General features: G+C 39.6%; 2 protein-coding genes across 3 annotated transcripts in view; one reads left to right on the top strand and one right to left on the bottom strand.

The window, feature by feature from the left end:
- The window catches only part of LOC101855137 (sorting nexin-4), a 38,796-nt gene extending 29,975 nt beyond the window's left edge, over positions 1-8,821 (top strand). The window contains exons 11-15 of one of the 2 annotated variants that reach the window (XM_013087712.2): positions 451-541; positions 1,086-1,121; positions 4,652-4,809; positions 6,772-6,886; positions 7,535-8,821. In XM_013087712.2, the coding sequence (XP_012943166.1) occupies positions 451-541; positions 1,086-1,121; positions 4,652-4,809; positions 6,772-6,886; positions 7,535-7,582 (448 nt within the window). In that variant the 3' untranslated portion in view covers positions 7,583-8,821. The remainder of the gene's footprint in view (positions 1-450; positions 542-1,085; positions 1,122-4,651; positions 4,810-6,771; positions 6,887-7,534) is intronic. The other variant, XM_035972258.1, reaches the window with a different exon arrangement.
- A 12,455-nt stretch (positions 8,822-21,276) lies between these two features.
- LOC101857438 (serine/threonine-protein kinase DCLK1) overlaps positions 21,277-27,999 on the bottom strand; it is a gene marked incomplete at its 5' end in the record, with an annotated part of 24,635 nt that continues 17,912 nt past the window's right edge. The window contains 3 exon segments of the mRNA XM_013087718.2: positions 21,277-24,110; positions 25,136-25,303; positions 25,895-26,027. Of these exon segments, the coding sequence (XP_012943172.1) occupies positions 23,857-24,110; positions 25,136-25,303; positions 25,895-26,027 (555 nt within the window).

Raw genomic sequence — 27,999 nt, 5'->3', positions numbered from 1 at the left:
GTAGAAGGCGACTAAGGTCGGTTGGACAAAGGGTTAGCAGCCCTTTACCGTAAAACAAAAACAGCTACAAAACATCAACAACAAAAACTACACAACCGCCAGTTCTGGAAGATGGAGGACCTTCATCACCGAAGAGAGGAGAGAAAATGGAATGTAGAATGACGCAGGGTGGTGAAAGCTGAAAGGAAGCCACCAATCCGAGAAACCTCCTGTCGACCAGAAGAAGGAAGACCAAAGATGACATGGAGGCGAGTGGTACATGTGGAAATGGAAAAGGCGGGAACATCATGGAAACAGCTAGAAAAGGATGCAGAGGACAGGCTTTGCTGGAAAAATATTTTTGATGGCCTATGCTCCACTGGGAGTTAAAAAGGGAAAGAGAGAGAGAGTGTGAGGGGGGATTTAAGGTTGACTTTTACAGAAAGAATGTCACTGTCTTCTTCTGTCCAGGTCGGTGTGTCGTCGGTACGAGTGTACCCAGTACGATCTGGAGAAGGCAGAGGACAATCTGGCTGCCAAACAAGGTCAAAGAGAAGCTCTGGTGAGTTAGACAGTTTCAGCTAATGGTCCTTTGTTTCCCACGTATCTGTTTCTGTTCCTCTACCTGGATGCAGTTGTTGGGGCAAGGAGTAAGTCGGGAGGTGGTCTATACTTTTCTAGCACCATAATAATGTCATAAATGTGTCAAAATTTGAAACGCCTCTTTGATGATGTTCTCATCAGACTTGTTAATATTCTAGAACATTTTCCCACTACTCTTTTTTCTTAATTTACTCATGTCATAAGCTCACACTCCCTAACATGTACACACGTACACACACATACACACACACACCCACACACACACACATGTTTTTTAATTTTATCCTGGTAAAACACTCAGAGTATGCAACTGGCTGGAGGTGTCATTGGTAGGTCTTACTTCTTTACTTTCTCTCTGTAGTTTCTGTCTATCTCTCTTCTTCTTTCTTAGTATTAAATAATGGTTTTAGTGTGGATATACTTCTTCACAGTCTCCTAAAAATTCAAGGGTTCAAGTTTTCAGAATTGTTTTGTTTATCTCCCCTTACTGCTGCGCCATGCAGAAGCAGGCCATGGCCGAGAGTCCCAGTTCAGAGGAGGTAACTCCTGGCCCCTTGTTTACCCACGTCATAAACCCCCTCTCCCTACCCCCCTCCCTCACGTGCATGATCTATGTAACGTCTTGTGTTTCGTGGTTCTGCTTTTAAGACACTTGAAAAAAATCGGTGTGTGGATTTTTGTATTATGTTTTGCTGTTGAGTATTTGTTAACAGAAATGATAAATGCAGTGCCTGGAGCACTTGAACCAAAATAGAGGCCTTGAACACATAACCTTCTCTGGGAAAACAGAAGAGAATGGAGACAGGGGTGGACAAAGAATAACATACCTGGATGATAGAAGTTTTTTGACAGCATCTGAGAAGAGGGTCAAGTGGCGAACCATGATCGCTGATGGTCTTTGACAAAGAAGAAGAATCAGTGGATGCCCTCTTTTTTTTAAATTTTAAAGGTGACCCCACATTTTCATTATAACCCTCCTTTGAGTTCTTGTTTTGTGAAAGTAGGGAAATCCTTAAAAAAATGGGACTGGAACTGCGCATGAAAGTTTAGAGTGGTGAACATTTTTAACCACATTCATGTTCTTTATTTGTTGGGGTATTAATGATACAAACATAAAATTTTCATAAAGGAAAAAAAAATTTCAATGTACATTGACGCTGTTAGGAAACTTGGTTTACTACAGCATCAAACTTATAATGTAAATACACACTAGCAATAATTTACCCACCTGTGGTATATGTGTGTTTATGGACTCTTTGCATAGTAAATTTTGGTATGAGGGTGGTTGGAGGGCACCACTGGTAAGTCCTACTTCTTTTCTTTCCCTCTAGTGTTTCTGTCTTTCTTGCTTGCTCTTTCTGGGCACTTAACGGCCATCAGTGTGTCGATGCACTTCTCTTTATGCACTCAAGCCTTTGGTGTCAGACTAGGCACTGTGTCTATAGGGCTGTAAAACTCTATTCATATGATCATCTTCCCCTGTGTTTATGTGTAATTATCGAGAGAGAGAGAGAGATGTGAGTGTGTGTGTGTGGGGGGGGGGGGGGGGGGAACATGATTATTTTATTCACATGAGAGAGAGGGGAGGTGAGGCGGGAGGGAAGGAAGGAGGGAGAGATCTTTTTGGCTTTATTCTTTTTTGTAGCAGCTTTCGTCCCACTGCCAAAGTTTGCATTGTGTATGTTTTTGTGATCATATAGAAATACACCAGTCAGCCTAGCTATTTTATGTTTTAATTACGTTAGTTATTGTTTTTAGCTGCCGCATCTTTGAACTGCCTTGTCAACTGCCTTGTCAACTGGATTGATAAAAGACTTTTGTTTTATTATCCACGAATGATAAACTTTTGGGTTAGTTGCCCAGGGGGTTGAAAGGCACCCTTTGTCGGTCCTACTTCTTTTCTTTCTCCCTCTTGTTTCTGTATGTCTGTTTTGCTCCCCCCCCCCCTCGCACACACACACACACACTCACACATACACACACACACACAACTCACAAAATTTGCATTGTCATGTTCATGTACTTCTCATTCTTCGAAACACAGTTTTTTAAAAACTGCAATGTCCTTGAACTGTCTTGTCAGCTAGGTTTGTAAAAGCCTTCCTTTTTGTCTATAACTGATGTCTTTAAACTTGCGATGAGTTGATGTCAATCTCCGATGTCTTTGAACCAGTTTCTGTTGTGCATCAGATAGGTATTTTGCTATCACACACAGAAGACCCAAGTTTGATTCCTGTAATGGTAGAATTTTTATCATGCACCTTGGTCTCACTGCTGGGAAGTTGTATCCCTCTCAGCCTAGGTTGGCTCTTATAGGCAGGGTAAAAACCTGCATCCTAAATGTTCTAAATTGTATCAATGGAGGGATAAAATCACCTTCTTATGAAAGAATGCTGTTGATGTCACAAGTCTGTGGAAAAAATGACCATCATTGTGTCTATGTGCTTCTCTTTACTTGAATAGTAATATTCATTTGATGTGATGTAAACGACAGTTTCATTTTTTGTGTGTATTTGTGTCTGTGCACTTAGATAGTCTCTTATGTAATTTGTTTGACCGGTTTGTTTTGCTTTCACGTTATAGATGTTTGGATGGAAGTTTTTGTTCTTTGATCTAAAATTTTTTATTTTTTAAAATTGTTGTCATATGTTGCAGCATTTTATTGTCTTATGTGTTTTTCCCAATGGTATCTTTTCATATTTTGCACTGTCTTACTTCATGTTTGATCTGTAGTGAACATTTTGTTGTTAGCAAAAAGGTACTGTCTGTTTTGTGTGAGTGTCCTTTCATTTGGCATGTGTAGTGGATATGGTATATGATTGGTTTGAGAGTAATGCCCATTGTCATGAGTCAGATATGACTCACGGTTTAATTGTCTTTGTGTCTTTATATCTATTTTAGATAAGGTTAAAGAGATTTGTTTTTCTGGTGGAATTGTCAGTGGTTAGGTGGTCTTGTGGTGTTGTATGTGTGGTTGGAGGGCGTCACTGACTGGTAGTAAAAGATCCTACTTATTTTCTTCCTTATGTCCATCTGACATCATCATCATCATCATCATCATCATCATCATCATCATCATCATCATCATCATCATCATCATCATCATCATCTTCATCAGTCCCATAGTCTTGTCCACCGATGCAGTGTCACTAATTACTTTCCCTTAATCTCACTCCTTTCCTTTCCGTTGTTGGACTTGTTCATAGCCTCATCCTTTTCAGGTCTGGTCTGTCCACTCTCAGATGTTCCTCTCCTCTCTTTCTCTCAGCCTTCTCCTTCTGCCATCTTGTCCTGGACCTTGCTGCTCAGTCTGTGATAGTCCACATAATGTGTCTCTTTGCTTAAACAAAAAACAGATGTGTCCCCAACAGATTTAAGAGACATCAGAGTCAGTCATAATTATTCTGTTGCATCTTTTTTGCGACTTAAAGAAGTTAAATCTTGTTAAGGCTACTGCCTTCTAAACAGTTGATGTTGTTGAAGTTTAATGCTCTCCTAGACACCATTGGGGTAGTTTGAAGAGTGGGATTCTCAAATCTCCTACAGGACTTTGCGCTGACTGAGAAAGTGAGTTTGATTTTGTTTCCCACAAGGGGAAGGCTATGTTTATCGAGAGGATCTCTGTTTTTCTGCTGGGATCTTGCCATGACAGCCTGGTAGTCCCAGGGGTTGGTTGAAGGGTGCTGCTGGAAGGTCACTCTTCTTTTCTTCCCCGCTGTTGTTTTTGTCTATCTTTTTGCTTTTTGCTGTTTCCCAGAAGTAAATAACCGTTTTATCTTGTCTATGTGCTTCTTTCTCTTTAGTGGGTGGTTGGCGGGTGCTGTGGTCTGGTTTGCTCATTCTTTCCTGTCAGACATCCATCGTCCTTATCCCTCCTCAGTTTTTGTGTTTGTTACTCTCTTTTAACACCTCTAATCTTCAGCACTTATATGACTTAATTGTATTGCAAGTGCTGTAAAACTCTTCCTAAAACTAAAGCTCCTCTTTATTCAAACTAGTTGTCTAAACTGTGTAAAAATAAAAATGGGTTAACATTTTAAAAACAATAATTCATATTTTTTGTGGTCAGGCTCAGAACCAGAGCAAGGCGGGCTTCTCACTCTCCGGCATGAAGTCCAAACTGTTTGGGGCAGACACTCCTGAGCAGAGAGAGGCCAAACTGAAGCAGCTTGACCAGCAGATTGCTCAGGCTGAGACAGATCTCAAGCGGGTTCAGGAAGAGGCCGAGTGAGTATGGTGGGGAGTGGGTCAGGGGTCACCCATGTAAGTGATGGAAGCAATTTTGTTGGCAGGTCTCCTACTTCTTTTATTTCCCTCTGTTGTTTCAATCTTTGTCTTGCTCTTCCTAAAGTTTAACGTGTTTGTTTTTTTAACCTGTGGCCTGTGGGTGATTGGAGGGTACGGCCTGTAAGTTCTTCTTAACTTTCCCTCTGGTGTTTCCATCTGTTTGTCTTGCTTTTTTTCTCAGCACTAAGTGTCCATAGCGGGTGGTTGGTGGGTGCTCTAGTGTGGTTTGCTCCTTCCATCCTAGCAAAAATCTACCATCCTGATCCCTCCTTCTTTTTGTGTATTTTGTTACTTTCTTGTATCTCCTCTAATCTTCAGTGCTTATATGACATTGTGTTGGAGAGCTCTCCATGTATTTCTGTCCTTAGCTAGATAGAATCCACCTCTGTCCAGATGTATTTAATCTCCTTTAGGCCCGATTCCAAATACTTTTAGACCTACCTGTCTTTCTCTTTCCACGTGGAATCCATCTTAAGACTGGGGGTAATGTTGTTTTCGGTTTTCTCAAGGTGTGTCCAGTTCATTTCCATTTTCTCTTTCTGATTTCTGTGTCTATTTATAGCCAAATTAGTTTCTTTGGGCAAAAGGAAAATCATGGGAAATTCAGGTTCACACTAATTGCTTTTCGTTCAATATTTTGTTGCCTGTTCTGAAGTATCTTTTTGAGCTCAGTGTCTAATGTTCAGTAGGTTTTTAAAATTAAGAAAGCAGAAAGATTTTCATCTCCAACAATCAAAGTAACAGATACAGTAGATCATGACTATAGCGGCTCCTGCTACAGTGGGACAATCCCTACAGTGGGACCTTACCGGGATCCCCGTTTTTTTTCTGTTAACTCAATTACCTGTGCTCGGGTTTAGCGGAGCAAGGAAAAGCCCAAACTCGGATACAGCGGGAGAGATCGAGCAAGCTCTAGCTGGGGGGAAGGGTTTTGGGGGGCTAAGGGAGGGCTCCAAACAGGCAGTCTGCGGTTCGGCGTTATGATTAGCCAGTCCAGTGATGAGTGAGGTGGGACGGGCGGCAGACAGATGGTTCGGAGAGACGCGTTACGTGAGCCACTCCAAATTGAAAAGTGATGTGCCGTAGCTTAGAGGCTCAGTATGAGAGCGTATAGGCCATAGCCCTAGGCCTAGGCTAGGCCAAAAAGTTAAAAAAGGGGAGAGCTTGTAGAATGTTATTCCTGATTCATTGAATTGCGGTCGTTGATGCTCAGAGGCATACACACGCATCCTCTTCACAAGTTATCTACAATAGGCCTACTGGTACAATAGACAGCACAAGCAATGAGACAGAGGAAAAGACGGCTTCCAACTAAGACAAAAGGAAATGCTTCTCACTAGAATTAAAGGCAGAGATAATCGACAAAGTTGACAATAAAAGGAAGACTAATCTAAAGTACAAATTTTATTGATATGGAAGGGAGGTAATCATGTGGATTTTTAGAAAATTTCAGGTAATTTCCCCTTTGCATTCCTATAGCGGGAACTCGCCTACAGCTGGATTTTTCTTCTGGAACCAAAAGTCCCGCTATAGCCGTGTTCCACTGTACTATTGTATGTCTATTACGGATTTATTCTTCCACTGAAGCCCTTGAAATAATCTGTTTTGCATCTTGTGAGGCTTTTATGATTTCTACTAAAGGAGTGGAAATTATTATTTCTGTCTAGCAGGGCTATTATATTAATTACTTGCTCTGAAAAGAAGGAGCAAATTCTTTAAGTTTTCTGAACAGGTGGTTGGAGGATGCCTCTGGTAGGTCTTTCTTTTTTTTTCCTACTGTCATTTCTGTCTTATTTTCCTATTTTTTGTCTACTCGAAATGACTATTATTGCATTGATGTGTATCTTTTTACTTTCAAAAACAAAACAATAATTAGCTCTTGTCTCTCTCACACCACCCCAGGCTGTACACGGGTCAGTCGTTGCGAGACATTGACCGATTCCAGCGACAGAAGACCAAAGACCTTCAAGAGATCTTCACCAACTACGCCGTGCTGCAGATTAAGCAGTGCAAAAAGGTCAGGGACAGAGTAGCTCAGTGGGTGATTGGTGGGTGCTCTCGTATGGTTCGCTCCACATGATTTACCGGAGTCCAGTTTAGACAAGATATCACTTAAAACTTGGAAGATTTTGTAAAGGAGATTTGTTGAATGGAAATTGTAACAAAAAGTGCTAAATAGAGAGAAGTCAAATGTTGGAACAAATCTCTGAGTATGCTCAAATTGTTTTTTGTAAACCTTAATGCAAAAATAGATTTCAAGTACAAATTGAAAATGTTCATTTCGTTGTTCAGAAATATTTTTCACTGTAGTCACTTTTCTGCTTATTCTCACAAAATAATAAAAGAAAAATATTTTCTGGCAGTGCTTTGCAGTGCTGTGGTTGTATCATCGCTAAGCTGAGAGTACTTTCCTGTGACAATATCACCTGATATACCTGTGTTGAAGTAATATAAGATCATTGATTCCAGCATGTTTTGTCCCAAAATAGTTTAAAGGCAGTAAAGATTAAAGGTCCCTCTAGCAATCTTATTCAAACAAAACAAAAATCAGAAGTTCAAATATTGGAGACAGTCCTATTTGCCACAGAGAACGTCATGTTGAGAACCCTGTTGTTAAACTGCTGTCATTTCTTTCACCTCTCATTCAAACTCTCTCCTTTTTCAGGGTATTGCTATCTGGACCAGTGCCAAGGACTGTTTTAGTAAGATGTAACTCCACCGACAAGATATTGTCAGATCGAATGCAAGGGAAGGATGTGGCATGGATGGCAGAGAGGAGATCTGGCATCAAGCACAGAAATGAGATGTCACATCATCAGACTAAACTTACAGGACAACGACAGTTCGATGGACACAAGATATATCTGTGATGGTTCACTGGAAGCTTCTGTCTTGGAAGAAACCATATTAGAGTGGTGCAATTATTTATAATGAGCTGTGTGTACTTGGGTTTTATTTTCGTTTTCCAGACTTACGCTGGTGTTTATGGTCGCTTCCTACATTGTAGTAATATCTCCCCCGTCCCTCCTCCCCCCCCCCCCCCTTTTCCAATGTCATGCTGTCATGTTGAAAAACTTAATGAAGCGGACACAGTATGCTGACAGACAAGGTATTCCGTCTTGTCGCTTGGGCCACCACTGATTGTTGATATTGACTGCAATCACATTTTTTTCTACACATGGCCTAATTTTCTTTTTTTCAGTTTCATTCTGCTTCTATGTTGCCAATGCATTCTTGTGTTCACCACATATCAGGATGATGTGTCTCTCTGGCTGTAACTTATGCCTCAGATCTCAAAGGAGGATGATCATTTTGTAGTGGCATTTACAGTAAACCAGATGTTTTGACAAGCGCTAAGTTGTCATATGGTAACCCCAATATAACAAAGTGCTATCTCATTTACATTCTCCTTTGAAATATTTGAGTTTATAATTTTCCCACACCATATCTTCTTTAAGTGAAGAACAAAGTTGACATGATTTTATCTCAGACAGTAAAGGAATGGGAGTTTTAACTTTTATATATGGTGTAGAGGGAGTTCACAGGGAGGCCTCGGACACTGCAACTACAAGCACTAAAAATTTAGAGTCAAAACCTTTTTATTCTAGGGTTGCAACTTATCGCTGTTGTAAGTCTCTCCCTTTAGTTGTGTGGTCATTGGATGTTGATATTTGACTCTTAAATGAAGAGACACCATGTGTACGTGGCGTCGGTGGCCTAATGGTTAGGCGACCGGACTCGTAATCGTGAGGTTGCGGGTTCGGGGGTTCTAGCCTTTCCATTAAATTACTTTACAACAACGATGTTTTGAGATAAGGTTTACCAATGAACATAATAGTTTGCACATAAAGACCCTTTGAGATAAAAACACATTTTTTTGGAGGGAGGTTTATAAGTCTATATGAAAATCCTGCAACACGTGCAATAATTGAAGGTACTTTTTTCGAAAAAATATTTGTTCTCACTTTGTATAACATTTAGTACAAAGTGAAGTCAACTTTATTTCATTGTTATACAGAGATAATGGAGCTGTGTACTTATTGAATGTTTTATGTAGATATTTGGAATGTCACTTTTAGTGAACATGCTTTGAATTCTTGGAAAGTAGGATAATAATTCACTCCGCCCTTTATTGTTTGTTATGATGTTGACGTTTCTTTCACTACAAGTTGAGGGACCTAAAATGTTAACTATATTATGTTGTGCAGGACATGAAAGCCCACTAGTGGCCAAAACGTTTTTCTGGACTTGTTATTTATTTTGTCTCATCATCATATCCTGTATGGATTTTGGATTTTTTTGTTAACATTCTTTGTTATCGGTTGTTTTGTTGAGATTTTTTAAACGTTTTTTTTTTCTTTAGTTTGCAAAACTGTGCTCATTACACAAACCACTGTGCAATACATTCCTTGGAAGGGCTAAAGAAAACAATTATGTACAGCAAAGATATTTACAATGGTGTTATAGTATAGTGTATATTTTTGCCATCTTGGCTTGTCTCGGATGATGTTCTTGTGCACTTTTACCCCCTCAGTTCTTTCTTTTTTGTTGTTGTTGTTGTTATTTTTGACATTACTATCTCCCTTTCATCATTTGTCAACTTCAAGAGAAAGATTTTTATTTATTCTTGGGTTTGGGTCTTGTTCCAGTTAAACCACCCCCTCCCCACCCCTCCTTTCCTTTTTAAAATGTTTGCGCTAACGGTAGCTGTTTTGGGTGGTTGGTGGGTGTGCTTGCGCAGTCTGCTTGTTCATATTTTCAGTGTGTTTTTAGGCTCTGAATGTTCTTTTGATGAAATGATATCTCTGACCTCGGGCACGAGTGGTTGGAGATAGCCACTAGTAGGTCCTACCTCTCTACTTTGTCTTTGTTCTTTCTGTCTATTAGCCTTATTTTTTTTCCTAACTCTAAACTTTAGTGTTATTTCTTAAACAGCTGTGAGGACTCTAGCCTACTCTAGATCTAGAACACAACAGTTCAAGTCGTTGTTTTAGCACAGGACCATGCTTGTTCCATCTTGGTAGTGGCCGGCTTGTTTATTTTTCCAGTGGTCTTCCTTGACATATGTGGCACGACGCTGTGGAATCAGGCTCTTGTCCATTTTGGGGCGTACGGAGTTGATGGTATCATCTTAAGGCCTGTCCATTTTGACATTTTCCTTGTTTTGGGTGAAAATAATATCCATCTGTTGAATAAGTCGAGATATGTGTAATTGAAGGAGGTGACGGTCATCGGGTTTCGTAGGTAAAATTGGCGAGAAAATGGCCACCAAAGTTGAGTTATTTGTTTAGCTTGAGAGTCCACGGAAACTGAAAATTTACATTTTATCTGCCTTTAACCAACGTTTTTCTGTAAGGTCAACACAGAAATGTGCTCTTTAATGGACATGAAAGGTGTTGAACCAAGAAACAAAAATCCGATGAAAATTCCCAAACCTGCGCTGAAAATGCCAATTTCCTGATTTTCATTATTTTGATGAGCGCCTGATTTCACCGCCCTGCCTCACATATGATCAATTCTGTCTATCTGTAAGTGAAGGTAGTCGTTTGGTAACATTACATCCCCCTTTCAAAAGTGATTTTTTTTTCATTTCAACATTTGCTCTTCATGAGTCTGCTGAGTCTGAGTTTGTAAAAGTTCTCCAAAAAGTCTTTTTTTCCCAGTTTTATTGTCTTTTCCTCTAGCTTCTTCATGTTATGCATGTAATGAACACTGGCACTTTTGATGTATCGGTGAGGTGCTCTGCATGTGTGGTGAAACGGTAAGTTGCTTTACACAGTTACATATGTGGTCTCTGCTCTCTTTTCTATCATGGTACTATTGACATTTCCATCTCTGTTATAAGAGACATATCAATGTTTTGTTCTGGGATGTCATGATCACTTAATCAGTTTCTATTTGGTGGGTCATTTAATATTTGCTTTATGTTCTTGACATGCCATTTCAAATAGTGGCGTGCTGCTTCTTTCCAAGTTTTAACAGTAGCCTGCCATTACTGATTTTTATTTAGAGACAGCGATATGCTCCGAGACACTCCTCAGTGACCACCCATCTCAGAGCCACAGCATCGATATTGCTTCAAACATGCATCCACTCTTCACTTAATTACATTTCACTCTTAACTTAAGTATGGCACTGGCGATGTAGGGGTTATGTGCTTCGCTATCACGTGCAGAACACTCGAATTTGATTCCGACTGGGGAGAATCTGTATCGAGTGTCTGGGTCTTTCATCTGGGGCACTTGCCCTGATGGATTTGAAACCTCCATCTTAACTGATTCTGTCCATTCGGCCGCTGACAGCGGCTCTGAGTTTTTCCGCTGCGTCCATTCGGCCGCTGTGAGCGGCTCAACGAAATCCGAAACAAAGGTGCACTTTTTAACATAGTTCCAACTTTTTAAGTTGTCGAAAGGAAGTAGAACTTGTAAACAAACCTGACCTCAATCTCTGAGCGCCAATATCGATCGAAACTCCGCGAAATTCTTGCAAAAATCGTTGTTTTGTTGTTGCGATGTAGGCTAGATCTAAGGGTAAACAACACGGAGCCTGGTATAATAGAAAGGCTCTTCAAAGAAAGATATTCAACTAAATTTGTGAAATTCTTGCATAAATGTGTGCTAGGGTGATATCGCTACAATGTTGTGTTGATTCCTATGGATTATAAGGACTTGTAGAGCTGAGAAAATGCGGTAAGTCGAAATTTTCGAAGAGCTGTTGCGCAATTTTTTTTTCTCATTCGTTTTTGTCAGAAGGAAAATGTAATACAAACAGATTATAGGTCATTGTTATTGATATAAACAGATTTTTCTATTTATTCCCATCAGTTTGGTATATGACAATACCTATTAGAGTGACTTAGAGCTTCACAGTAATGCATTAAATAGATGCACCTCAGGTCTAAAACTGAGCAGGGAAAAATAACTCTGTCCAGAGCCTGAAAAAATCATGGACGGAATCAGTTAAGTTTGATTGCAAGCTTGGCACCTGGCTGGATTTTATTCTTGCATAGTCTCCATGTGTTCAATTGTTTTTTTCATCTTTGGCTCTTCGTAGCTTTTGACCCTGTCTGTGCCCAAGCTTTCTCTTTACCTGTTGCTGCCAAAAGCGCTCTAAAACTCTTGATTGGAGGTGTCTTTTTCAGTGTCAACTACTCCTTCTGATGAATTTTTTTTACCCTTGAAACAAAAATGCGTTATGTGAGATGTGAGTGAATCTTGATCAACCTCTGAAACAAATGCAAGAGGTTGGTGGGTGCTCTGGTGTGGTTTTCTCCTTCTTTCTTACCATCGTTACTTCTCCTTTTTTGTGTTTGTTATTCTCTTGTAGCGATTCTAATCTTGGGCATTGATATGAATTCATTGTGTTGTAAGTGCTGTAACATGCTTACCAAAACGTGAACCTGTAGCTGTCCTTTATAATGCATGCATGTGGTGTGAATCTGATGACCCAGATGTCTAACAGGTTGACAGTCTGAATGGTTCAACAGCGTCTGTGGTGTAATGTAATGGTTAACTCTTTAATGTTACAAATAAAAGGTGTGTGATTTCTGTATGGGATATTCTGTTTTATCGAATATCTCGGTGTTTCTGCAGGGATGCTGCCTCACGTACATTCAGCTGGGTTTGGCCCTGACAGACACAGTGGGAGCAGCGTGCCCTGTAAATTATTCAAATGATGTAGTGTCAGTGAGGATGTTGAACATTTAAACTGGATGTTTAATCTCTCAATGTTGTTGTGTGGTGCTTATATGACAAAAGTTGGGTTGTTTGAGCCGTAAAACATCTACTCAATCAATCAGTCAATCAATCGGTGTTTTTGTCGGTGCGGCTGTATGGCTTTTTGTCAATGCCCACTGGCACTGTAATCCCACGCTAATATAAGAAGGTACAAAGACTGCTTTGTAGAAGTATTGTAACCATTCACATTGGATGTTTGTATATTGTGCTGTATCGGATTAGTAAGTAGCCTGTAAGCTGTTGCGAAAATTTTGTACATGATGCCAATGCAAGCCGTGCTCAACATGCTTTTCTAATCTGTGTTCATTGATTGTTTTTATTTCTGCCCGTGATAGTACATGAGCACATCTATTATGTTTGGTATGTAGATAGGGCTGAGGGTATGTGTGGTATATTTTAAGTGTGCAAATTATATAATTATGATAATAGATTGCATTTGTATAGCACTCTATCCCATACAAGTATAAGCTCTGAGTGTAGTGTTGTCATATCAAAAATGTTAGTTGAGTTTGTATTTGAGCATGTTTATTAAGATATTAATACTGGTATTAAGTTGAACTTGCATCAATGTAATTTATTTCTAATGCCGAGAGTAGATATATCGCATCATTGTATCATCCATGAAAGTTGCAAACTGAGAAAAATCCATATGGAAAATGAAGGGCACGGGATGATGATAGCTTCACACAACTGCTTGAAGATTGAGGAAACCTATGTTGTGTTGAAAAAATAGCTATGGACTGTATTTCCATTGCAGTGGTTAAAAACCCAAATGTGGACTAGTGACGAGATAAAGCAAAGGAAATGAAGTGTAGAAAAAGAAGAAAAGATTCAGAAAAAAAAATTTGGGTGAAAGCGAGAGAAAAATGGAATGAAAGTATTTGGAACAATGATGGAGTGAAGAGCCATTGAAAATGGAGTGCCCTCAACTCATGCTGCGCTGCTTATCTGTGCAATCTTTTTTCACTGGTATTTAATTTGCAGTTCTATTACGATTTATTGTTCATTGAAGAATGTAGATTTCTTAATTAGAGAAAGGGTTCCATATGGAGTTGATTGATGTTTACAAATGTATGCTTATGACTGTGTGTTCACAAGACTTTTCTTTTTACCTTTTTCTCTACCATTTTCCCTATGTTCATTCAATTACATTCATTAAAACACCTCTTTCGCCCTGCCCGCCCCCCCCATCATGAACAATAAAGAATGATGAAAAACTGGACAAAATATAACTGAGTTGAGGGTTTTTGTTGTTGTTGGTTATAATTATTTTCCATATTAATGAGTGAGATAGAAATGATTTTGTCTTTACTAAAACATGCCTTACTCTCCTGTGTTTGGGCCTTTGTCTACCTGTTCAATGGTGTGTGTGTGTGTGTGTGTGTGTTTGTGTATCTTACAAATATACTATGTGCTTTTTCTTAATAGAAAAGAAAACGATAAATACAACATGTACGATGCATGCTTTAAAAACTTGAGAGATTTCATCAACCTCTCATAGTATTCATCATGCTGTCAGTAGCAGTAAAGACAATATTATATTTGTCCTGCTGCATGTTAATGCTTTCCATTTTCTTGTCTCAGTGTCGCATAGGGACGCTAGTTCTTGTAGTGGTATGTGGTATAAACCGCCGCTCTTGTTTGCATATTCCTTCTCCACTTATTGCAAGAACCTGGTTGTGGCCAGTTAGATTGTTGGAGACCATAGGCACTACTTCTTTTCTTTCTCTCTTTTGTAACTGTCTGCGTGGTTGGCGGGTGCTCTGGTGTGGTTTGCTCCTTCTTTCCTGTCAAACATCAATCTGTCATCCTGATCTCCCCTCCTTCTTTTTTGTGTATGTTACTCCCTTGTAACACATAATCTATTCTTCGGCACTTATATGACCTTAATGTGTTGCAAGTGCTGTAAAATTCGCACTAAAACTAAACTAAACTGTCTGTCAAGTTTACTTTTTGCCTGCTCAAGACTTTCACTGCATTATTGTGCTTCTCGAGAATACAGCTCAAACAAACTGAGGATGACTGTGTAGTGTGTTGACAGCTCATTAACTACAGTAGCACAGTACAGTACTACTTCTCTTTTTGTTGAAAGCATGAGTGTCTTTTACCTTCTTGTAAGAGATGACAGGAACACAGTATTGATTGACAGATGGAGGGAGGATGCCAGGGGAAGGTTCAACTTCTTTGTTTCCCTCTGTTGTTTCTATTGCAACCAGACGACATGAATTTGGTTCACAAGTTGGGAAGTCAGTTTGTCTAGTGTCCCCTTCAGTCAGCCTGTAAGTTGTATCCACTGCACTTAGCAAATGTTATTCCTGCTGGCAGGGTGGAAGCATTAACAATTAACCATGGCGAGTGGTTGGCCCGAACAGGCAGGTGTAAACCAGGTCACCTTATAATGATCTAAATTGTGTTGTTTGAATTGTAAAACATTCCAATAATTAAAACAGACATTGTTCAGTTACACAACTATGTGGAGATATGGGGAGCCTTTAAATAATGTTCCCTTTTGCAAGTTTAACCTCTTCGCCGCCGTGCCCGTAGCATTTACGTGCCTGAACCGAGTAGCGCTGTGCCTATGACCCATAGAATTTATGGGACTATGACAGAGGCTGCTTTGATACACATTATAAGGGAAGTTGCTACTAAAATCTTGCAATTGTTATTGGACTACCTTCCCTCTTTATTTACATCCGTTTTCCCTCCATTTGAAAGTGAAAGCATCAGATTTAGATTTTAGCTCGCAGAGAACATTAGATCTAGATCTACACATCTACCGCACAAAAATGATTTACTAGCAGTAAACAGAGATGGGCTTACATGTATATGGATTGTGCGAGCATTGTATAAAGTAGGCAAAGCCTCTTGTCACTTTCTCTTTACCTACAAACACTCACGCAACATAATTCCCCTTTTTTTGGTCTCAGCCATTCCTCGAATGTGTGTGGTAATGTTTTTGTCTGGTGGTACTGTTTTTGCATCATATAACTAATTCTAACTTTTCTTCATCTATCTCTCAATGAAATCCCCCCCTCAAAATTATATCAATAGAAACGAGGTTCAATGTAGAATGTACATGCAAAAATTCATGAGGAAATATTCCATGTTATGGGAGGAAGAGTGGGGTCACCCCTGAGCAGCCTTGGTTCACGGGATTTCATGCGGCACAGGGGCCTATTTACCTGCGGCACTGAAGCGGTTAATAGGATGTTAAACTGACTCCCACCCCATCTTTTGAAAGAGACAACAAAATGACAACTAAAGCTTTCATAAAAAACAAATACGCCAATAGAGTAATCGATTTATTGGGTCCTATAACGCCACAACATTTCAAATCAAACGGCAAACTGCACATTTGTTGTTTCATTCAAAATGCCATTTCCTCTCAAAAGTGATTAATTTAACATGTCATGAGTATGTAAACATGGCGATGGGGTTTTATAACAATGTATGGATTGTTAAGTCGTACAAAGTACAAATGTAGAGTGAACAAAATAGACTTATGCACATGGTACCGCTGCACTATTTGATGTAAGTAATAATGTTTCGCATTTCAAATTTCAAAATAATGCAATGTCAGTTGAGGCAACAGTAAATTTAGGAACAAAAAGAAAAATGTTGGCTTCTATTTGATTTAGCACTGTCCAAAGAGTGTGCCTGTGATAGTTTGAGGAATGTACTAGTTGGAGTGGGGTCTCTGACGTTTTTTGTCTTTGCCGAGACATAACCTGGGGATATTCCTACAAGAGTATTTGACATGACCACTAATGCTTCCTCCAGGCTCTAGAAAATCAGACGAACCATGTATGGTTTTCTCATACCTGTATTTCAGTGTATTCGGAAAAAAAGCACATGTAGAATCTGAGCATTCTAGTTTCGTACGTTCTTACAATGATTACATTTTAAGATTGAAGTTGACGATTGTCTAGGTTTCGTTGAAATTATCCCACAGAGTGGAGAGAAAAGATCACATGACTGGAAGCAAATACTTCTCTGCCGAATCAACATAGCACTTTTCTAGGCCCTGGGATCTATAAAAAAAACCCACCCAACCATGCTTGAAACCTTGATCCAAAATAAAATCAGCACCCACAGAAATAGAAAAATCTAGTTGCCAAATTCTATGGATCTTACAGTTATGTCAATGTTCGCTGTTGTGGAGTTGGAACTCTTATCACAAATAATACTGTTCGTTTTACGCATGGTATAGTACACAACATCTCACAACTATAATGAGTGCTGCACTGGGGTTGCAGAATAAACAGTCTTTCCTTCATCGTGACAAGAGTAATTGTAATGGGTTCACAAACAACATACAACTGTTTAAAATCATGAGAATATAAAGTTTAAAAAGTAGTTAATAACAGAGTTGACAAAATGAGTTTTAAGGATACAATTTATCTAACCAGAAAAAAATATAAACATATGGTTTTGGCTACATACAAAAAACAAGAAATAAAATGCCTTGATCTGAGATTTAGAAACATCAACTTTCCTGTATATGTATGTTTTGTAGATTGCATATCTGGAAACAGGAGACGTAAAATGAGCGTTTCATCTGATAGAAAATACATGTATATTTTCCTGTGGTAGAAAAGTTCTCACAACACCCAGCCACTTCATAAACATACCAAGCAGAAGCAAACACAGGAATGAATATTTGCCAGATATCTCATTCGATATTTCACCGATTAGAAATTAGGTACAACTGATGAATCTCCAACATTCCTATTTGACTCACTGACCAAAGTTGAATGGAACCTAAACAGAAGTTGCACACTTGTACATGGTCAGAGTGTGTGTATACAAAAGGTCAGTTTACGCATCCGCTCATCGGTCCCCGGGCTCACACATTTATTGTACATGTTCAGTGTTATTTTCAACACACAAATAAGCCACCACTCATCTCTCGGCAGCTGCGCTACATTTGCACAAATCCAAACATTCACTTGTATTCATGATCCAAAATACTCAGAAAAGAAGAAAAGAAAAATTAAACTCATATTTCCCTCCCGTCTGTCTTTTCCATTCAAATCTTTCCCTCCCATAAGCCCCTCCCTTTCACTCTTTCTGCTTGTTCACCACCTTTATCTGCTGACACATGTTACAGTATGGCTAGTAGAAGTGGGGTGGGGGGGTGGAGAGCATAAAAGTCAAGAGTTCATATCACAGTAAAAACACGCCATGGTCACTACACAGCTGTGTCAACAAACAACACACGCGTCAAGGTTATTTATCTATTAATTAATTAATTTTTTTTTACAAAAATAGGTCACAAATCTCATCACTGACATTAAAAAACATTGTGCAATGTGTGCATCTCAAATTCTGCATTAAAACATACAGGCCAGTGGTCCCTTTCCAATAACTTCCCTGCTTTAAATAATTTTGAAAGAAGGCTGAGTGGATTCATTTAATAACTGATAACCCATTTTTCTACACAAGGGTCAGCTTGATAATAATTAAGGCCAAAGGAAAGGCCATCATAGTTGTCACAAGAAGAATGTGTAATCCGGAAGTTTTTAACTACCTCTGTAAATTTTCAAGCAGTAATTCATCCTTCATAAGAGAGCGGAGACACTTATTTGCAAATATGTAATAGAAACATGTCACTATTTCTTCCTCAAAGCGACAACTTTCGATAAATAAAGGGACTTAATTTCGGGGGACCACCAGTATATAATAATGTTGGATTCATCATATCACAGTTTTTTGCTTTGAAAAATACAAATAGTACATAATACAGTCAAAGTATATATAATATATAAATATCTATATGATTTATATACAGTAAAACCAGCAGTGTAACATCTTCAGTTTTGCCAGTACTGTGAAGCAGATATCGTCGGGAAGTGTTAGTCTCAGGGAGTATGTATGACCACAGACGCTGAACAATAAAATGGATTATTTTAGCAGTTTCCGACAGTTTTGAACATAGACATGGTTAAAGATCTAACAGATGCCAATGAAGGGATTAATTTTTTTATATTTTTTTTTCATTTCTCCTTCTTCTTCTTCCTCTTCTTCTTCTTTTTTCAGAGCCCACCCGAGAACTGATCCTTTTGCAAGTGAATATTCGCAAGCCTTGGCAAGCAGGAGGCAACTGAAAAATCCCACTAGCACTTTCTGAAGTTCAATGATGAAAAAAAAAAATATCCTAAAAGTAGCAAATGGTACCTTTGAGAAATTGAAGACATTTTTGCGCTATAACATAATTTATGCTTTCCTGACCAAAACCTAACAATTTTGATTACAACGGATATTTTTGCAGGATATTTTAAACTGTGAGTGGCCTTTTTGATCCAACACTACAATCACATGATGGGAGTGTTGCAGAGAGTCAGATTCCAAATCCACACTAGAAAAAATCCCAAACCACGATATTTTGTTACTTCACTAAAACATGGGCAAAAGGTACATTAAGAGGAGGTATCCGGTGGGTCTGAGGTGGTGGTGGACCTGGGACACCAAATTGGAAAAACTTGAACTGACATTCTGGCAGCTTTTGACATATTGGGACCCAAGAATAACGAGCTTCTCCTCCCTCCGTTACACTTCCTTTAAAGACATCTGAGTTCAAGTTTTCATACGCTACACATCCATCAAATGAACCAAATGAACATGCTTTTTTTATGTCCGAAAAAAAGAAATTGGAGTTTTAGCTTTCACATATGGTGAAGAAGGAGTACTGGGGGAGGTCCAAGCCACTTCAACTCCAAACACAAAAAATTTTGAGTTATAACAATGTCGTTCTGGGGTCATCATTCTACCAGGAGTAAAACGAAAGTAAAGCTCAGCATCCCTTCACCAATACACTGTGGTACATCTCATTCGACGAAACAACGCAGTAATATTCTGTCAGACAGTCGATGACCTTTGACCCAACTTGGTCAATGTGAGCACTTATGAGTTAAGGGGTTATATATAAATATGCATAATAATGATAATAGGTTCTAAAGATGACAGGATAATAGATGTCTTGTGAGTGAAAGATGTACACAAACAAGAAATGTTCGGTATTGAGTTACAAGAATATGGACATGGTTTTCTGGCTCAGAGTGACATGACAGTGGAGGAAATCACAAAATAAACAACATGGTTCGAAAAAAGAAGAGACTGGAGGCTCAAGCTCACTTGAATAACAAAGGGAAAATTAACAAGTGAAAGGTGAAAAAATATGCTTTTAAGAAAAGAAAACATATACTATGGGCTTTAAACTTTAATAATTAACAGTCAACCAGCAGATGTGTTTGTCTAGAAGGAAAAGGGACATAACAAACAACCCTCAGGTGTATGTGGTGCAGTATAGCAGCAATGACTGAAACTTTCATCATGTACACTTTGTTAAATGTCGCATGTGTGTACTACTGTCTACCCTCGTGCTCCATAGCTCTTTATCTCCAAGGGGGGTAAACCCACTGCTGGGGTCCTTTTTTGGCACTAAATCTTAAAATGACGAAAACGTCACTAAATGGGTCATTAAATCGAAACTAGCGAAACTATTATGACAGTACTTCATTTTATGAATGAAATTTCGGTAAAAGAAACCCGTTTTCGGAATATGTCGAAAAGTGATTTGATGTTGAAGTCGTCGTAAAGGAATGTGTCCGAGCCACTGCCAGCGGCTCTCCACCTTAGCAGTTCCAACCGCCAGCCGCGGAGAGCGGCTTGCCGGAGGTAAAGAGTTAACTCAAGGTTAAAGGCCTCCACACTGTTGTCATTTACATACACATTTTAGTTTTTCCTCGACATTCCAATTGAAGAGTAAGTCTTAAACATTTAAATTTAACAAGTGGTAGCTTCACACGTATGGCTAGTTCATGTGCAAAATCCATTTTAGATTTTTTAAAAACCCAGATGTAACAAGGCATCTTGGGTAAGAAGGGATGAGAGAAAGCACAAACGGATACGACAGTCACAACTCAGAACAAAAGTAAGTGAAAAGAGAAACGCACAGCTCAAAACATCTCAACACTGAATTGCTCACACAATGAAGAATTTTCTGCAAAACAACCACATGCTGCACACCAAAACATAACAGCAACGCTTTCTGGCAGGTTAAAAACGGAAACAAAGCGTGGGACTAATTACATGTAAGCATTATCATAATATGAGTGAAAAAAAATACATTTAATAAACATTAGTGTATCAATTTCCTGGTTGAGAGTTCAGGAAAAGTAAAAAATTATATGTGTAAAGAAATTGACACAGAAAGAGCCAATATAATAGATATTACACAATTAAGCAATATTATTACAAAGATTATAATTTCAATGCTTTCTACAAAATAAATCTAACAAGAACCACTAATATACAAAACAGAAAGCTTGGAGCCTCATAAATCTGAGTGAAAGCAGCTTAACGCAGAGTTTTCACTATAAAGAGCAATTCAGATATGTAATCATAAGAGCTTACAGCAACAACAACAACAAAAAAAACTGTTTAAATCTCTCAGCTCTAGAGAGCATGCAGGCAAGCCAAAACCCACCCTGAGGCACTCAATAGTACACTGAGGAGACAGCCATTGTCCTAGGTTGACCTAATACCTCTAAAACACACACACACACACACACAACACACACACACATACACACACACACACAACACACACACATGCACACACACACACACTCAAACATAAACACACACACATACACACACACACACACACACACACACACACACACACACACACACACACACACACACACACATGAGCAACAAAAATCCAAACAAGGTCTTCATCCCTACACTACTAAAAGCAAGTGTTCAGGTTCAACAGCTCTATCAATACTATTAAGTTATTTAAGAAACGAGCCCTCCGAATTTAACATCAATCTCAGATAGGACAGAGCCAAATGAGTTGAAAGCCTTGAAATCACCACAGAATGACTCCTGTTCAAGAACACTCAATCTGGAATTTGAACCAGGGCCTTCCGCTCCATAGTCCAGCTTGATACCAATTGAGCAGACGGAGCACCCACATCTCTACACTGCCAGGCCCTAGATTAATTTATCCGTAATGTTTTAAACCCCTATCAACACTATTTGTATCACTGAGAAGGAGAGTAATTTGAAGCCTTCCGGTCAATGCTTAATTCGAGTTTCGAGGGAAACATCTATGCAGGAGGCACTCAAAAAAAAAATCAAACTCAAGCAAGAATTAAACTTGTAACCATACACCATGGCACAAGGCAGTCACATGAATATGTTCTGTGACCACAAATATGCAAAGAGAACTTTTCTCTGAAAAACAAACCCTCTAAAAGGGCAAGGGTACGTTGAAAAATTATAGTGCAGTTTGAAATTATAAATACTCCAAACAGAATAAGAAGTCTTTAAGCCAACATTCGGTTTTGCAATATATGAATAATTTCAAAGTAAAAAACGAATATGCAATAAGATCAAGTGATAAAAAAGTAAAGAGAGTATAAGCTGACAGCATGAAAATTTCACTTATTGCAACAACTGTGCAGCTTCTTTCTCACAAATTAATACTTCATACTGATAGGCTTCCAAGCAAACGAAAGATGCAGGTGATAACCTTTCTACCATGTGTATTCAACGAGAATGACAGCAGTTTGTGTGACTTAAAAAAACAAATACCACTCCAAACAAACTTCTCTGTGTTGCCCAGAACACGTACTACCGGAAAATCAGGATGAATCATTGACAAAGGGAAGGTGACAAGGGGACAGAGATGATATTGTGGCTCACTTTCATTACAAGAAATCAAATACAAGCAAAGATTAATGACAAAGTAAGAACTAAATCTTGTAGCAACAGCTTGGAATTATAGAAGAATGAGACAAATCAAAATATCAACAACTTGACCAATCGTCAACATATATATAGTCGACTGAGAGCCAGAAGAGACAATGTCCATTTTGGCCAAATGTCAAAAATAGCAAAATTGAGGCATTTATACGACATTCCATCATGTCTGTAAATTGAAGCATTTACATGAAATTCCATCTTGCCTGCAAGTACCAAATCAATCCACCACATAGTTTTGCTACTACTAGGACTTGTGATGTGTCCATGTCCAAGGATTCCCTGTCTTCACCTTGCCATAAGAATTCTACAAGGAATTTGGTCTCCTCTGGCTCTCAGCCAGAGATTATTATGTACAGGCTTTATATCTACCGTGTGTCAGCAGTTTGTGACCATGAAACAGAAAAATAAGAACAAGGTTCAAAGGAAAAGGCTACGACTCTCAGAGACACAGACCATAATGCCTCTGTTCCCGATAGATGTGGTGAGGGTATAATGCCTCTGTTCCCGATAGATGTGGTGAGGGTTTAACGTTTGGTATAGAGCTGTAAGGTTATTCAGGAGGTGGGAACCTCCAAACGTAACGTCTGGAGAACTTTAGAAATTCTACCAATAACCCAAATTTCAAGAACATCCCGATGCCGATTAGAATCAGGGTCAAATACGCAATAGCCCAGCACAATACCAGCTGAGTAAACGGTGGGCCCTAAATCCTCTGTATTATGAGTGACCTCTTTAAAACACTATAAATGGTCGTTTCCAAGATAGAATATCATGCTATCCCTGTCATTCTGGGGAGATGGTATAATGCAATTTATCTCCTCCAAAAATGTAAGTCCTACCTGACGGCATGACACAATCAGAGTACGTACTACCAAAGACAGTACACAACAAGACTGACATTTCGAAAAAGACAAGGGAATTACTGGGGCGAAGGATCTGGGCAGGGTGTTGCGAAAGAAAGTGAAGGTATTTGGTAGAGAGAAATCGACGGAGCTGACAACTTTTTATGCGAAAGAAGAGGAAAACTCTCCCCCATTATGAATCTAAGTTTGAAAGCTCGTTAACTATCCTTCTACAAAGGAGGTATCTGTATTATTTGCACAACGTCAGTAGGGGGAGGTGGTTGGAGAAAGGTGAAAAGGCAAAAAGAAGGAATAGGGTAGAGGCTATAGGAAGGGGGAAAGGGGGAAGGAAGGAAGGAAGTGGTGACGAGAGCAAGGACAATCAAGGAAAGCGGGCGGGTCTGATAGTTTCTTAGAGCCCACATTGTCTCTTTTCAATAAACTAAGAGTATTTGTTTAGTTTGGGTCACCTTTCCTAATGGCTTAAATCTCTGTATCTTTCACCATTCTTCTGACCCTCCTCCTCCTCCTCCTTGTCCCTCCTCTCCTGTCACTCCTCCCTCACCACCCCTCACCATTATCTCTCTCCTTCACTACCCCTCCCTCACTCCTCTGTCCTCATCACTTGTGCATCACTCCTCCTCCCCTTTATCTCTCTCCCGTCTTTTCTTCTCCTTCAGCCGCTGGTAGCTCTGGTAGTTCTGCCTGGCCTGTGTCTCCAGGTCCTGCCTCATGTCGCGACACGCCATGTCCACCGTCACAGAGCCCTCGGGCAGCACCTCTGTCTGGCCCTTACACACCACCCAGCGGTGAGACAGCACATCCACGGCATTGTAGCGCTTTCTCCTGTCTACGATGAGAAGCCGGCTGATGAGGTCTTTGGCACCTGGAGAAGAGGGTGGGGGAAAGCAGTGATAGAGTTAGAATATGTGGGAGAAATAAAAGGGGGAGGGAGAGGGGGAGGAGGAGGGAAAAGGTGAGAGAAGTGGGGAGAGAAAGAAAGATAGGAAAGGGGAGATAGAGTTAGAATATATGAGAGAGAAAATGGGGGAGGGGGAGAGAGAAGGGGAGGGAATAGAAGAGAGAAGGGGACAGAGAGAAAGAAAGAAAGATAAGAAATAGGAGGATTGAAGATGAGAAAGGCAGAAATAATGTAAGAAAAACTGACACCCTATAAACAGAAGGAAAAGTCTGAAAGAAGCTGAATTCAGCTAAGGCAAACACTTAAAATTGGGTCCATCAAAGCTTATCTTAAGAGAGCTAAATTACATGTAAATGCAAATACACACAGATAATCACACACACACACACACACACACACACACACACACACACACACACACACAAACACATACACAAACACACACACACACATACACACACACACACACACATAATAATACACACAAAGAAACTTACATACACACACAAACACGCATAATTCACACTCAAACATAATGTAGGTGTAAAGAGAAGCAGATCGACAAAATAACAAACATTTAGAGCAGGGAAAAGAAAGCTGGAAAGACAGAGCGAAAAAAAAGGAAATGTAAAAAAGTAGGACTTACCAGCAGCATACTCAAAAGCTACCAACCCCCCATATACTCACAGAAGCGCAGAGACACTAACGCAAAAGCAAAAATATGGATCAACAAATAGCTCTTGAAAAACAACTACCCACAAAGTGATGCAACTCAATCTTGGAGAAATTATGCATGTAAGGGGAGACAAACTCATTATTTCCCTGCACTCAAACTCTCATGAAAACAATCAACATGAGTCTCACACTCATACGACCTGATGCAGATGAGATCGAGAGAAGGAGTAAGAAAAACAGTCACATACTCTAAAGAAAAAACTGAAACACATGTAACACCAACACCACAGCTCAAACAAAGTCCCATAACTCACTCTTGGATGTGTTATCCCAGTAAGGGGAGAGAAATTCGTACTCCCCCGCCTTGATGAACTCAAACAGCTCTGTCTGGTTCCTATCTGGGGACCGAAAAGGCGGGAAACCACACAGTAGGATGTAGGTGATGACTCCCACTGCCCACATGTCCACCTCCAGCCCGTAACCTGTGGACAGAGGTCAGAGTGTCAAGGTCAGACCTTTGGATGTAACAATCAAGACAAAACGCAACACACGAAAAACAGCACAGAAACAACAAGCAATCTTGGCCAGCTGCAAATAAGAAGGTGAAAATAGAGAAAGAGCAAACTTTTGATAATGTTATAAAATTGTTCCCACATCCGATCCGGACATTGGGGATTGCCTTGTTTGTGAGACAACTTCCTGGGCCTTCGGCTTATTGTGGTAGGGTGGCCAGTTACTTTCCACGCCGCCTTTACTTCTAGAACTCGAAGTCAGGTACCCATTACTGCTGGGTGGGCAGTGTGGGGGTGAAAAAAAATCTGTTTCCGAACCAAGGCTCGAACCCGAACTTTCCACTTCGGAGACGAGCGCACTAACCGCTCCGCCACCGCACTTTTGATACTAAAGCAATACACAATAATAAAAACAATAATCATTTCTATAATTACTATTATTACAATTTCCTTTATTATTATTGATGCTATTAATATTATTATTATTACCAATAAAACTCTTGCTAAAACAAACAAACTTCTACTGACGCAACCCTGATCATTGTTTCGACAGACACTGACCTATCTCAGTGAGAATCTCGGGCGCCACATAGGTCGGGGTGCCACACACGGTATAGATGAGCTCCTTCACTTCCATGGCCAGGCCAAAATCTGCCAGCTTCAGGGTGATGCTGCCGTCCTTGTTACGGTGAACCTGGTCAGATTATAAAAGGGGAATCAGTTTAGAAAGGGGGGAAAATGTACATAGTTGATGAGTGAACATAATAAGACAGCTGAAAATTCCCTAGTCAGAATAAAAATATATATTACAACCTTCGACTTCGATATTGGAATCTGACTGCCTGATGGCAAGGGGCCCTGTGAAGTAAGAAAAACAGTCACATATGTAATTTAAAGTAAGGAAGGAAAAAACGGTCACATACATGAAAATTATTTCAGCGGCAGATTGAAGAACTAACAGTCAACTAGCCGTGATCTCGAGATCTTGCAGGAGTATGTGAAAAAAGAAGACAGACAGACAGCAGATAGAAACGGACAGAGAGAGAGAGAGAGAGAGAGAGAGAGAGAGAGAGAGAGAGAGAGAGAGAGAGATTGAGACAGAGAGAGGAAACAGACAGACATACAGACAAACGAACAAACAGACAGACAGGTAACTTACATGGTAGCACGTTGGCGTATCTGTTCTTATCTTCCTCTCCATCTGGTACCACGGACAATCGAGGAAGACGATTAGGTAGTTTCTGGAATTTCACCAACAGATATTAGAAAATCAAATACTAAAATAATAATTTGGTGATTTGTTCTCAACCCTATTTTACTAAAACATCATTTCCATTAAACAAACACGCACCTAAAACATTTTTATAATCCTATTCACTATGCGAGAAAATATCTTTGAGAAAGGCAAGCATATCGTAAACCAAACCTAAATTTCGAAAAATGCAATTAGGTAACGATACACAATATGTACATAAGTGAATGAAACGACAAAAGAATCCCACCGAAAGAAAACAACAACAACAACAACAACAACAACAACAACAACAACAACAACAACAACAAAAGACAAACATGATGATGATTTAAGCCATTTTCCGACACGATCTCGAGTAGAATGTATAGATTACCAGTGAGTATGTTCATAAATGCATAAGTTACCTGGTACTCTTCATCGATTTTGTACTGATCCGTGCACATGTTGGTCAACTCGGTCACGTTGAGAGGATGGGTCGGATCAGGCTGCAATACAAATCAGTGGACAACATTTTTCGTTAAGCTGTGTGCTCTCATATTCTTTTTTTTTGGGGGGGGGGTATAATGTCCAGTGCAGCCTCTCTATAACGGCCTTCGATATAACAACATCCTCTGTATAGCGACATGGTGCCCTGGTCCCGATATTTTCCTTTTATATCCTTAGTAATTTTTGGTTGCCTCTCTGGAACGACACTTCTCTTTTTTCTGGTCTCGACGATGTCATTATAGAGAGGCTGCACTGTGTGTGTTTTCACGGCCCCATCAAGATAATTTAGATAATTTAGGAGGCAGGCTGTCGATCCTACCAGTCCGGGCTACAGCGGACTGAGAGGGATAAAACATCCCAGCAGAAAGACCCGAGATACTCCATAAAAATCTTCTCCCCGCTCGGCCTTGGGAATCGAACTCGGGTCTCCTGCGACAGCGAGGCGCTGACCCGTTACACCAGAGACGCGGTACATTCATCTCTGAGGCATCTGTGGCATGCATACATATTATTATTATTATTATTATTATTATTATTATTATTATCATTATTATCATTATTATTATTATTATTTCTTTTGATTTTGAGAACACCCCAGAAAATGTCACCTAATATACGCCGTCTGCGGAATGGCGCTGGCGACATTCATTCTCACCCCCTCTCTTTTTTCCCCTAAACCAACAGGTTTGCAGACTTTCAGTTGGCTGGTTGTTTGATAGGGGCCTGCGCTTCGTCGTTACGTCATGCTGTCCAAGCGGGAAAAGGGTCAGTTCCCGTCCAACTATGATGCCGTCTGGACAGAGGAGGAGTCAAGGTGACTGATTATAGTCATAATAATAATAGTAATAATGATATAAATATTAATAATAATAATATTAATAATAATAATTATAAAAACAATAATAATAATAATAATAATAATAAT

The sequence above is a fragment of the Aplysia californica genome, unplaced genomic scaffold (assembly GCF_000002075.1).
Source record: "Aplysia californica isolate F4 #8 unplaced genomic scaffold, AplCal3.0 scaffold00628, whole genome shotgun sequence".
Lineage (NCBI taxonomy): Eukaryota > Metazoa > Mollusca > Gastropoda > Aplysiida > Aplysiidae > Aplysia > Aplysia californica.
Note: the sequence above shows the minus strand (reverse complement) of the source record. Positions and strands in the feature narration are given on the sequence as shown.